This window comes from Empidonax traillii, unplaced genomic scaffold (assembly GCF_003031625.1).
Source record: "Empidonax traillii isolate 1590-97213 ecotype Southwest subspecies unplaced genomic scaffold, ASM303162v1 scaffold159:size1039807, whole genome shotgun sequence".
Taxonomy (NCBI): Eukaryota; Metazoa; Chordata; class Aves; order Passeriformes; family Tyrannidae; genus Empidonax; species Empidonax traillii.
Window position 1 is genome coordinate 618178 of NW_020955352.1, and position 12949 is coordinate 631126.

The following is a 12949-nucleotide window of genomic DNA, read 5'->3' on the forward strand; positions in this document are numbered from 1 at the left end:
TTGCGAAGTGTCTCCTGTAGTGGAGGCTGTGATTTCTAAGTTGAGGAGTGCTTGGAGAGGTGCTCTGTAGGTCTGTAGAGATGCTTTACCTCCTCTTTCCTGTGACTGTATCTCATTTAAAAAGTAAACAAAACACAGAGCACTCCTAGTCCAGGTTACTACTGTGGAACTTTGAGTGGGGACAATTTGTGCCTGTGAATGGTGTGTGGTGGAAGTTGATCTAGGCCCCTGAATACAGTAGTGGGGGATGCCAAGGATGGTGTGTTACAGGTATTGTTTGGTTATGTCCTGTTCTGCAAGGAAATCTTTGGAGAGAGAGAAATACCAGGAAATAGAGCTGTTCTCACCCTTTTAGTTAATATTTATCATTCTTCAGTGTTCTTTCCTGGAAACACCATTGCTACAAAATCCAACTGGTATTTGCCAAGATCTGTGAACACCTTTGCTGGTGTCACTGCACACACCCGCCAATTCAGTGACCTGATTGTCCTTTGGGAACTCATCATTCTCCTGCAAGCCTAGGCTGCCTCCCTGAGTCTTCTTGGGATGGGGCAGGTGCTTGTATGTGATCATTCAGTAAAATGAGGTCTGGCAGACAGTGTCTGATATTAGAAGTAGGAAGAGGATGTTTCTAGCCTCTTTCTCTGTATCTTTCTGCTCTTCTTCACAGTAATCCTGTCCTGAATCAGACCTGTTCCAGTTTCCTCTGCAACTTGTGCCTGAACCTATACTCTGCCACAGAGAAAAGGAGAACATCTCAGGAGGGCAAGTTTGGGGAAAGAGTAAAGTTGCTTTATTTAGTTTAAGGCCCTGCCACCTTCTGTTTAGGCAATGGGTGCAAAAAAAAATTAGAAAAGGGCAAGGGAAGAGGGAAGGGAGAACACACAGCTCAATTTAGAGAATTTTTTCCCCTGCTTGTTTTTAAGCTGGTGCAGTAAGGAGGTAACAGTCAGAATGCCTTTTGAGGAGTTTGGAACCCTGCCTGAAAGAATGCATTTCATCTGCCTATGGTTTTGTTTACACGGTGACATTTATTAGCACAACTGTGCATGGCTTAACTGAAACAAAATTACTTGCCACATAGTCACCCATATCTGCAGATTAATGTGATTTTTTCCCTCTGGTGTACTCTATAAAGCTTTCCTGTCTACGCTGCAATTTTCCATAATAGTCCCAAATAAATGAGATGAAAGTTACTGTATCACAAAAGCAGCTTTTCCCACTGGCAGTGTTTGGTCACCATACAGGCAGCATCAGCAAAGAACTGGGAACCTCAAACAGAAGTGTCTTTTCACCCTTTAAATTTTTCATTTCCTCCATTAAATCAGGTCTAATACCACTGTTGATGCCAAATCATAGAGGTGTGCTTACTGTATGCAGACTGTGGAGTAGTAGGTTGTTCCACTCTTCTTTGTAATAGACATTCCTCATCACTGCCTGCCTGCTCATACTAGTTTGATTTCTAGAGCAAGAGATGTCTGAGCTCCTGCAGAAGGGTCTGCCTCAGTTAAACTACACCATTGCTGAAAGCCTTCTCCTCCTGTCTGAAACCCCCGAGCCTTTCTCTTTGGATCAGTCTCTTTGCAGCCAACAACACTGCTTCATACTACTCTTATACTTTGCCTACACCCTTGGGGACAGGTGAGCCAAGAGTATACAAGGCAAGTGGGTTTATGACCATTACATGTGTTGGTGGGCAAAGCATATCTGATGTTATTGTTTCCACTCCAATCTCCTTGAATGCAGGTTTGTTCCAGATGCAGAATTATTTCTAGCCGTAAGAAATTTCCTCCTCTCAGCACAGGACCGTGGAGACTGTCCTCCTCCACACATACTCAGAGCTGCACTTTACCTTCTTGCTGTCTGTCACGATAAAGGCAAAGCCCTGGACTTGGTAAAAGAAGATTTCATTCTTACCTCTTGGAGCCTGTTTGAAACTGAGGTTTCTCCCCACTCCCATCAACCCTCTTGCAGAAAGTATTTTGGCATAGGTGGTGAGTGGTGAATGAGTGAAGAGCATGCAGTGCATCTACACTCTGGAAAGTTAACCATGAAAACCCACAGGGGGATATAGATTTGATGGAATAAACTTGTGTATGTGTGGGAAGTGTAAAAGCGTTGGATAGGCTGTGAATTCACATACGGAATATAATAAATTTCATCGCTCTGGTCTCCCAAACACATCTCCAGCCTCTGCAGCAGACTTTCTAGTGTTCCCAAATGACTCTTTGCTGCTGCACAGCTTTGAGCTCTGTATAAAGCCTACAAGTTTCTTAGCCTTTGTGATGCAAATAGGCTTCACAAAATGATGTTTAACTGATATATTTGATTGTCTACTTAAAAGGCCGTGTGACTGTTTCTCGCAGGGAATTCTCATCATTTCAGCTGTTTGATATTCAGTATCTAGTGATTATTTTGTTCTCTCTCCCCCTCCCCTTTTCCCTCTCACACACTTACAGAGGTCGTTGTGTACCATAAGAAGGATCCTGGATAATCTTACGGATCTGAGCTTGGTCTATGTCCATTGTCCTTTCCTGCTGAAATTCTTCCTGCACTACCCTGAACTTATGGGGAGATTTGGACACCAGGTCCTCCAACTCTGGTTTTCCTGGGGAGACTGCAAGCAAACTGAGGGTGAAGAACCTGATTTTGACACCTCTGATGAGCTGAACAGTGCTAGCCCATTACTTCCCATTCTGAAGAGCAATTCCAGCATTTTGCTTATTTTACTGGTATGTGACTTTCACAAGGACAGGCTGCTATTCTGACTGTGTTTTATGGGGGTTTCCGTTCTTAAAGCTCTCAGTGATGTTATGAAGCCAAAGATTTTGATAGAAGAAGCCATGTGCGTATACAAAGACTTCCACCTGCCAGGGAAGCCTTGTTCTATGTCATCCATCCACTGTGATAGGAAGGGGTCTTCTAAGAGTTGGCTGGAAAGGGATCTGAAGGGTGCTGCTGAGGTATGCCATGAAAAACGCTATTCCTTGAATAACCTAAGCCTCAGAATGCACTAGTGAAGTGAAAAGGCCTCTGCATGGTACTGTAAAACAAACATGTGTGTCCTTCCAAGAATGATTTATTTGCTTATCTGCTTTTAATAATTGTCTAGATTAGATGTAATTGATGGTTAGGGACATCATCTGAGACCTTGAACTCCTGAGTAGGAAGGAAGATGTTAACACAGTAGTGCTTTTACTGGGGACCAGGAAAGCTGTGGCCCATGGATCATGCCATTCTGTGCTCAGTGTATTTATCTGGGGGTGAATATGGTTGTGATGACACACTGTCCACTTGTCTTCTCTATGCTTTAGATCTGAGGTACTCTCTCACAGAATGGAGACATTGCATTACATCACATGAAGCAGATCTATGTCAGCAGAGCCGACTGTGCAGACAGCTCCCTGCCCTTTATTCCTAAAGGTCTCTCATACAGGCAGGATTTAGGGTCAGAACTAGAAAGCTTTTTCTGTCACAGGTAGCCTGTTCTTACTTTACTGCTTTCCTTGTGTATGGAGTCCCACAGCCATTTCCTCTCCATCATCCCAGTCTGGATGCATTACTGCTGTGTGATAGGGGAAGGCAGCTGGGAAAGGCAGCAGGCTGTCCAGTCAGGCTGCAGGCTCAGTTGCTGAGAGCAGTTTCCTGTTTACCTCTTCAGCTGTAGCATTTGCAATGCAGTAGCCAGGACTACTGCAGGAAGAGAGGAAAGGTAGTGCTGACATAGTACGTGTTGAGACGGTCATAATTATGTCAGCACTGCCAGGCATTTTCTGCCTGATATTTATGGAACTGCCTCTGTACACACTATGCAAGTGAATTTAATGTTAAATACCTTAACATCAGGAGAATGCCCAAATTAAGGCTATTGGCTCTGAGATTCTGTTCAGAGCCTGCAGACAGAGCTCTGTAGTCAAAAAGCAGGCTTGTGGGGTAAGAGCTGTGTACATGACTCTTCCCTTTCTTGTGACTGAGTGATTGCTTGCCTGGTTTATGTAAGTTTCATGCAGTTTAACAGTTATGTTACTCCTGCACATACAAAGCTGCCAGCCTTTTGAAAGTTAGTAACTATGGACTGACTCATAAGCTTGATTTTAAATAAGCATCTTTAATATGCAACCTGATTTTTGAAAACAAGAAGATGAGCAGAAGTGCCAGAGGCTCTGTTCTGTTGTTTAGGATCTCACTGTCTAAAATCTTCACTTTAAATGCATATTGCCCCTATAATTACATGGGATGTTACTCAGAGGTGCCTCACAGACATGAGTCCTTCTCATGTTCAACCCTGCTCACATTCAGTTTTCTATTTAATCAGGACATACTTAATCTTTGGTGCTTTATTAGGCTGTTTCCCAAGGTATTAGATTAGCATAATGGTATTAAATAGCAGTGACTTTTGCCTAATCAGGGTAGAAAGGTAACGTATGTATATCTTTCCTTGCAGGACCTGGTCTACTCAAGCTCTGTGAAAGTGGCTTGGAAGGTGTTGATGACTCTAAGAACCTTTCTGGAAAGAAATGAGGATGTCCTTGTCTGTGACCTCCTCCGGAGCCGATTCCTACAGATTCTGCAGCAGCTGTTGGTAGAGAGCAGCTCAGCCACCCTACAAGGTGACCCCACCTCTGTGATTTGGTCTTGCTGTAAGATCAACTAGCAGAGTAGGTGGCTGAAGGGACACAGTCTGGGATAAAGGGGTTTTGAAGTGCTGGTGTAGTTTCAGTACTTATTCGCATGAGGCAATTTACAAACAGAACTGTACTGATTTACTTTCCTCTTTCAGGGATTAGTTTTAAAGTGAGAGTCTTTTTTTCTGATTTACGTTGTTTTGGCTTCAAACTGTGATTGTTAAACCAAGGCAGGGTTCTTATATACTGCCATCAGTGTTCAAATGGAGAGCTGTGCTGGTAAATCTTCCAGCTTGAATAGGGGCTCAGCTGGTGACTGAAAGGCGTTCTCCTTTTTGCCTCTTCACTGTGCAAAACAGCTTGGTGTGCCTGAGTGTACACAGCTCCCAGGACAGAAAGGCCAGGAGCAGGGGTTGTTTGACTCATTCATCATATTGATCCCCAAACAGGAACTGTGGTATCACCAAATCTCATAATTCTGTTAAACCTCCCAAAGAGAGCAAAGCTCGGGGAAATCCCTGTTTTCCTTACTAGCCTTGGCTGTGGCATTGGAATTGTTATCCTACTATAAAAGGTGCTGTGCAAAGCAGCCTGTGAGCTTGAACTGAAAGAGGGAGCAGTGCTAAGATGTCCTTGACCCCTTAAGTTAGGACCCAGCACAGCTTTTTCTTGTTCCTGAGAGGGCCACCAACACTTTTAACTGCCCTGCTCTGTTTCAGGTGTTTTGCTGTGCAGCATTTGGGATGGAGACAATAAGAGGGGAAGTGTTTTTGCTTTACCTCAAGCCAAGTCAGTAAACTGAAGAGGGAGGGATTGAAAGCTTAAGGCTACAAGAGTAGGGATAAAGAAGGCAATGTTGGCATTTGCTAGATCTGATTGTGTTTGAAATTGTGCATATTTGGACTTGTGGTGTCCCTCTGTTGCTGATCTAGGGATGCCAGGGGCTGGGGGGAGGGAGATTGTCCATTTTCTATTGTGGGAATCACACCTAATTCTCCATACTACTGGTGATGGAGATATAACACTGGGCTAGAGAAGCTTTTACAAGCTTTGAGCCCTTTTGCTGCCACTAATATCCCCAGCTTCTCTTCATACTGCATTTTGAACTTGTTAACGGAGTTTCTGTCAGGTCCATCCAGGAAGTCAATCACCAGATGTACTCTGGAGACAGACTTCTTTGTCTCCCAGCACACAGGCAGCTCTCTGAGAGGTCCGGGGTAGTTAAGTCCAAGGGATCTGCATCCCTGTTCAAACAGTAGCCTGCCCTTAGACAAGAAGGTGGCCCAAGAGTGGGACTCCATTAAGAGTATGTGAACATTAAAGACACCCATAAATCTTTCCTCATCAAAACTGAAAACTCCCAAGCTTTTGTGAAAGCATTTCCTGGAGGTGATAGTTGTTTGCTGTAGATATGGCTGTATACAATATAAAATCTTTATCCCTTTAGAGCACTGCAAAAGAGTGAATAATAGGGAGGGAGTTGCCCTGGGGAGTTGGTGGTCTAAGCAGCCCCATTCTCACATACAGACCTGCCGTGTGGGGCTCTCACTTTTATTGTCTCTGCTCTGCCCTGTGGGATGGGATGGACAGCTTTTTCTGGTCTCATAAGATGGAGGAGAACAAATGCTGCACAGCTGGGCTGCTGTCAAAGCATGAGCTGCCAGAGGTGGTCAGGTAGATGGGGGCTAATGATTTCTAGCATATTAGCGGTATCAGTGTCAAAATGTGATGACCATGCTCCCTACATGGTCACTGCAGGTGTATATGATCCCAGCCTCCTTTCTTTTCTAGTTGTTCCTAGAATGATGTTGGCAGGATCCAGGTGTAACTCAGGCCAACACACAGTGGCAGGAAGGGGGCCTGGGGACCATAGAGATGAGAATGAAGTTGAGGCTCTGTGTGTGTGTGTGTGTGTGTAAAAGGGGAATACATCCTCCCCTAACCCATCCTCAGTCCCAAGCCAGAAAATTAACAATTTCTGGCACATTTTAAGGTACAACAGTTTAGAGTTAACTGAAAACCTAAGCTGTCGGTGCCCTTCTTAGCTAACAGTAACCTGCCTGTTTTGCTGAGCCTCCTTTTCCTGGTGCAACTGCGGAGCAAGGGCATGAGGGAGCTGGATAGCACAGACTTCAAGCTACTTCACCAGGGTGAGTATACGCCCATCTTCTCCCAGTGAAGTGTTTACTAATTGTGCCATAAGATGATTAGGGGCTGGCTCTTTGTCCTTTGTGAGATGTACCTTGCACTATGGCTGCTTTGAGATACTTTCATAGCCAGAGCATTATAAAGAGCGCTGGTTACTAGTTCAGTCAGCAAAACCCAGGTTCTCTTCTTCTTGCTTTTACAATGCATTTGTTGTCTGAAACCTCACAAGATGGCCAAAGTATTCCCCTGACCATGACATGATTTCAGGGTCAGTGGCTGTTGTTGACTTGGCTCATGATGGTATGGCTGATGTGCTTCCTGAATCATCCTTCCCTGTCCACACTTGCTCTAACACTCTTGTGGGGTTCAGGTCACAGTCAAGTCCTGTTAATCGGCTGTCAGGAAATAGCAGCTTAGTGAAACTGGCTTTCCTTGGAGTGTGAACCAAGAGTATATAGTTCCCTACCGACTGCAGAGCTTGCCCACTCCACCCCAAAGACACAGAAGAGCAGGCTGTGTTTGTTTACCATAGTGGGACCTGCTGTCTTGTCTGGAGATCCTTACTTGATGACTTCTTACTTGGCTATTGGAGGTTCATGCAGGCTATGAAAGAAAAAAGATACTAAGAGGAAATTCAGTTGATCCATCCTCTTATCTCTTCCCTGCTCTGACAAACTGATCTCTCCAGCAGACATTGAAGGACTGTCCCCTTCAATTTTAAATACTTCATATCTTGGGGCTGCCTGTGTTGCCCTTGTAAAGAAGCAGTGTTTCTCAGATGTTCATTAGACAAGGGAACTGAGGGGTGTGGAAGAACCATGTCCTCTTTATACCAGCATGTGATTTCAGAGCAGAGCTCATATGCTGCCAGTAGTCACAAGCTCCTTTTGCTCTTGCTTTCTGCTTTGTATTTTGCATCTCAACTCTCTCCCTACCCCAACCACCCCTTATGTTCCCTCCTTGGCTCCCCAGACTACGTTCTTCAAGGGTGAGTGTGCAAGACACTATCCTCTAATGAGGCCTATATGAAGCCAGCTCATAGATGGAAGAGGTGTTGATGTGTGTTTTTTGAGAATTGCTTACTCAGACTGTATGCTTTTAAAAAGATCTCCTATGACAGTTTTGATGAGCCCTGTAGTCCTGGATTTCCCTTCCTAACTTTTACTAAACATTGTTCCTAAGTGTTTGGTGTTTACAACAAACGTTGACACTTTACTCCTAGTGTAAGCAGAGTTGGTAAGAGTGGAGGAGCGCAGCTCTCCATGCCATTCCCCAGTCTTGTCACCGTGAGAGACAGTCACACGGCTGTTTATGCTTGTTCTTGTACTAGGATCAAACTCACACTGGAAACAGATAACTTGAAGTCCATTGCTCTTGGATTCATTACAGCCTAATGTGATTTATGCCCTTTAATATACCTTTTTTCAATTCCCCTCTCTCTGTTATCATCTTCCACTGCACAGTCAGTCTAAAGCAAACACTGTAGGGCAGTTGTCTGTTGCTTTCTCTGTACCATGCTCTGTTTTATTTTCACTTCTCGTCTGAATTCTCTCCCCACTATCTGCCTTCTTGCTGGAAGGTGCTTTGTTAAGTTGGTGTCCCTGTTATTCTTGTTCTTTTGTTTCCAGTCAGTAATCTCTGTGGGAAATGCAGGCCAAGGGACACTGGCCTCCTGCAGCCATCCTTGAATTTTCTGTACTGGAGCCTTCATCAGACAACACCTTGTAGTCAACAGAGAGGTGAGGCAAGATTGTATTGATTGCTAAATTAATCTCAGTGAGGTTGTAACTTGGCCATCAGAGACTGTATTCTAACTGTCTCAGCAGGTGAGGTGGATGTTTCTCCATCCAGATGCAGCATTATAATTAACAAAGACCATTTTGTATTCGGGATGCATTTTTTTAGGTTGAGGGTTTTGGTTTGGTTTTGCTGCCTTCTGATGATTCAGGAATTGGCTGCTGAAAGACAGAAGCACTGTATTTTTCTTGTTCAAAAAACACAGCAGTGGGGCATTTGTGCCTAGTTTGAAATATCCTGGTATTGTCATAGTTCAAAAAATTAGACAATAATAGAGAACAGCTCTAACCAGCCTTCCTGCTGTGTTAGCTGAAGGCTGATCATTTTATTAGCTGGCCAAGCAGTTGCTGGTGCTGTGGGAGATGAATACCAGCATAGCCTTACTCTGATGAGCTGTGGCAGCTGGGGCTGCCTCACTGCAGCATGGGTATGCTCTGCGCTTCTCTTCTGCTTGTCAAGCTGGTTTAACCTGTGCCATCCCATCACCTTCTCTGATTATGTTTCTCCCATGCAGCAGTGGCTGTGCTACTCTCCAACGTGTCCTTGCTAGAACTCCTGCAGAAGGTTTTGGAACACACCTGGTTGCGGTCCCCTCCCTCTGGACCTGCTTACCTGTCATCTGAAGATGCCTTGCTGTGCTCTGGATGGCTGTTGGTTGCATCCCTTTTGCTTTATCAGCATCGCTACAATACTGAGGTTAGAACCACTCTAGTGTTCAGAGTCAGCACGTGGCTAAACCTTAAAAATAAATACGTGTGTGTATATATATATATATATATACACATAGATAATACCTTCATTAGCACAGGAAAGTCGTTTGCTTTGGCCTGGAATCTCATTGCCTTGATTACTCTTTTGTTATTGTCCACAAGTAATTTCCTGCTGCACTTCTCCAGCAGGACTGGAAGATAGCATGTTGCTGAAAGTTGAGACAGGAATCACGTAAGAGTTAGAGAAGGGCACAAATCCTGGGGGTGAAAGTGCATACCCAGCCCTCCTGATCCCAATCACTTTCCTCTTTGGGACAGAGCAAAATGTGCTTTAAGGCCTTTCTGAAGAAATGACTGGGAGTGGAAGACACAGCTCCCATGTTGTAAACTGCTTTTTTGATACTAAAATGATCAATAGTGAAACAGTCACAATCCAAACCTATTATTGGGAAGTAAGTGTTCAGTATTAGCAAGCTCTTATGAATGTGGGCAGCTGTCATTGTATCTGATGCTTTGCAGTCCGACAAGAGAGCTAAGCTGGAGTTGTCAGCTAATAATGGAATTACAACTTTGAGGGAAGCACTTTCGAATGCCAACACAAGGGAAAATGTTTCCTTTTGAAGTAACTACCTAAGCCTCTCTTGCTACTGGCTTTAGCAGAAGCCTGAGGATAAACACAGCTCATGGATGGCAGGCTGTTAAAAGCTCTGGCCTGTCAGTTCTCAAATGAGTAACCACTGCCTCTTATGTTGCAGCAGCTACTCCTAGCTCTCCAGTTGAAGGAATGAACCCAGTGGTCTTTATGCCTGCCTTCCCATACCAACTCTCTGCCTTACTGAAGAGTTTTAACCCTTCTGGGGCGCTCTCTGAGACTTCATGGCATTGCTGCTGGATGGCTGCTCTGTGAGGGAAACAGCATATTGCAGCCTGCCCTCTCAAGCCGACCGTTCCTGTTTCCCCTAGTTCCCATGTCCCTAACCTGCTCTACCCCCTTCACCCATGCCATAGTTCCTATCCCTAGGCTCTCTGCAGGCTTCCCAGCTCCAGCAGGCAGGGACAGCTTCTTGCCACTGATGACTTTTGTCCGTGGGCTTGTCGGTCTAGTTGACTGGCTGTGTTTGGTGATGGCTGTTCCTGCTACTGCATGTGCTCAGCAGTCTGATAGCCACGTGCCAGAAGGCTTGCAGGGAGTAGTGAGAGCAAGACAGACAAGTAAGTTACACCGTGGTTTGGAAGCTGTGCAGGGCTGTCAACTGATGGTGAGTGAAACTTGAGGGCCCAATGATGTAACTCTCCCTTCTAGGTCAGTCTCCTGAAATCCTGTTGCTGTTCCCTTGTTTTTCAATGGTCATCATGGGGTAGCATCTAATGACTCGAAATATGTAAGGGATATTTTTATCTGGTCCAAACCAGCAACCTTTTTTTTCTTCTATTTACTTCTCCTTTAGGTTCACCAAACACTTTCTCTAGACCTAAAAGAAGTCCTCAATGCAGTCATCTTCAGAGATAAGAAGCCAATCCTGCTGTTAGGTATTTTGCATCTGTTACAGGGATTTGGCTGGAAGCAGCCACCAGTACCATGGTACAAGCAACAAGGGAGAACTGGTGATTATGGAATGGGATAGTGGAGGTGCTGGAGGGAATCTGGAATCTTTGGTCCATTTGGTATAACTGGTCCATAAGTGTGTGACTGGTGATGAGAAAGAGCAAAAGGGAACTGTCTGGAGTTCTGCTGTGTTCGGAGAAATCTTCCTCAGAAGTTGGTAGTGACATCTGGAACTGAGTGTGAACAGTGATAGTGTCTCAAGGGAGGAGATGAACACGGGAACTCATGTTGCCCTTCCTGTCTGCAGCTGTTAGCAGCTGCCAGACAACTGTCGTGGGCTCTTAAGCTCAAATTTTCTCTCCTCACCCTCTCCCATGCTATCGCACAGGCACCAACACACAGGGCAGGGCAGAGGAAGACACTGACACACACTAATAAGCATCTCCCTGTCTAGTGAGCATCATGCAGTTCCTGAGAGCTGCTCTGCGACAGAACTTCTCCTCCTCTCTGCTGGTGATTGTTGGCCAAAACACAGCCCAAGGTGCTACTCAACCACAGCCATCATCATTGCAGGATGCTGCCTTGCACCCCCTTGCCACACAGCAGGTCTTCTCGCTTGTTGTCAGTCTGCAGAACCTTTTGGTGCATGTCCAGTTGCAGGTATATAAAATATGACTTTTGGAACAACACTAGTGTTGGTCTTCAAGCAGGAACACTAACTTGAGGAGAAACTACCCTATTGCAGAATCAAAGGGACTGCCTGTTTTTTTTTCCCTTCTGCCTGCATTTTCCACCCCTTACAGACATGTGATGAGGAGGAGGGAAAATGCTCTTGCTGCAGCGTAGTGCAGTGAGAAAGAAGGTAAATCAAGCTATGCGGTGCTCCCTGCTGCTGAACTGGGTAGCTGAAATTCTGTCTACTAATGACGGCCTCTGTTTTCCCATCTCCAGCTCTGCAGGGATGCCACGCTCATAGGGACAGACATGGGAAAAGCATAACAAATCCCCCCTCCACTACCCACCAAAAGCAAGGTGCTTTTGTTGGGTAGTAAGTGCATCAGCATACATTTAACTTGCTCAAGCGATGCTGTGCTCCTGGGGTAATACATCAGTTTACATTCAACTGTCTTAAGCAATGTTGGGCTCCTATCTTTATTTTTGGGAGCTGTTACTTAATATTTTTTTAGTCTCAGAATAAGTAGCTATGCTTTTGTCTGGCTCCTTGATGTGACAGATAATTTGCAGCACATTGCAATTCCCGTGAAGGAGATGAAAGGTGTTATTTTGCTGTGCTGAATAATTTTCAGATCCTGCCACTTTATGAATTTTCCTCTTGCAATAACTGTCAACTGTTTTTTTTTTCTTTCCTTCTTTTTTTTCTTTTTCTTGGTATTCCAGAAAGACTTGGTTCTCTCTCAGGCTGTGGTTGCCTGCCTGGAAACCTTAGTGGAATACCTGTATGTGAAGAACCAGGATGTTGGTAAAGTCTTTCTGCTCTTTCTTTGTCTGGTTTCCCTCCTGCAGTGATTTTGAGCTCTTTGATCTCTATCCAGTAGCACTCTGGAGCAGATGCTTAATGAGTTTATGCCCAATATGAAAAATTATTTGTATGCCTAAAGTTAATCATGTGCTTTGTGGGGTGAAATCACAGTGCCTGGCTCCGCTGCAGGCATGGGCCCTCACTTTGGCTTTGGACACTGAGATGCTTTCCAGAAGGTAAAAAGTCATTCTCTACCCCTGTAAGAGTAAAAGGTTTGGGAATGGAAGGAGTATAGGAATAGTCTTTGACTTACAGGCCCATTGTATCAAACTTTTAGACCATAAATATAGTGGGGGAGGATCTGAGTGTGATGTGTCTTACAGCGATAATGTTGGTTACAGTTTGGCCCCAAGGGAAGGGAGAACAGGGTACTAGGCAGCCTTAGGGAATGGAAGACAGAAATTCTAGATTTCCAGGGGTGAATGCTGACCTTGGTTTCCAGAGTTCATGTCAGACCTGATGTGAAAGACCCTTCTGCTTGCTGTCAACCTCGAGCCACAAAGTCCAGGTGCTGGCTCTGTTCTTAAACCAGGAAGTTCTCTGCTCACTTCAGTCATTTAAACACTAAGAGAGAAGGGGATAG

General features: G+C 44.8%; 1 protein-coding gene across 2 annotated transcripts in view; it reads left to right on the forward strand.

Annotated features, from left to right (window-relative positions):
• Window positions 1-12949, forward strand: part of MEI1 (meiotic double-stranded break formation protein 1) — a 35291-nt gene that overhangs the window by 17977 nt on the left and 4365 nt on the right. For both annotated transcript variants that reach the window (XM_027885016.1, XM_027885017.1), the window contains exons 17-27: window positions 671-765; window positions 1467-1641; window positions 1747-1894; window positions 2460-2732; window positions 4445-4610; window positions 6671-6775; window positions 8402-8512; window positions 9085-9266; window positions 10729-10810; window positions 11281-11486; window positions 12225-12306. In XM_027885016.1, coding sequence (XP_027740817.1) covers window positions 671-765; window positions 1467-1641; window positions 1747-1894; window positions 2460-2732; window positions 4445-4610; window positions 6671-6775; window positions 8402-8512; window positions 9085-9266; window positions 10729-10810; window positions 11281-11486; window positions 12225-12306 — 1625 coding nt within the window. The remainder of the gene's footprint in view (window positions 1-670; window positions 766-1466; window positions 1642-1746; window positions 1895-2459; window positions 2733-4444; window positions 4611-6670; window positions 6776-8401; window positions 8513-9084; window positions 9267-10728; window positions 10811-11280; window positions 11487-12224; window positions 12307-12949) is intronic.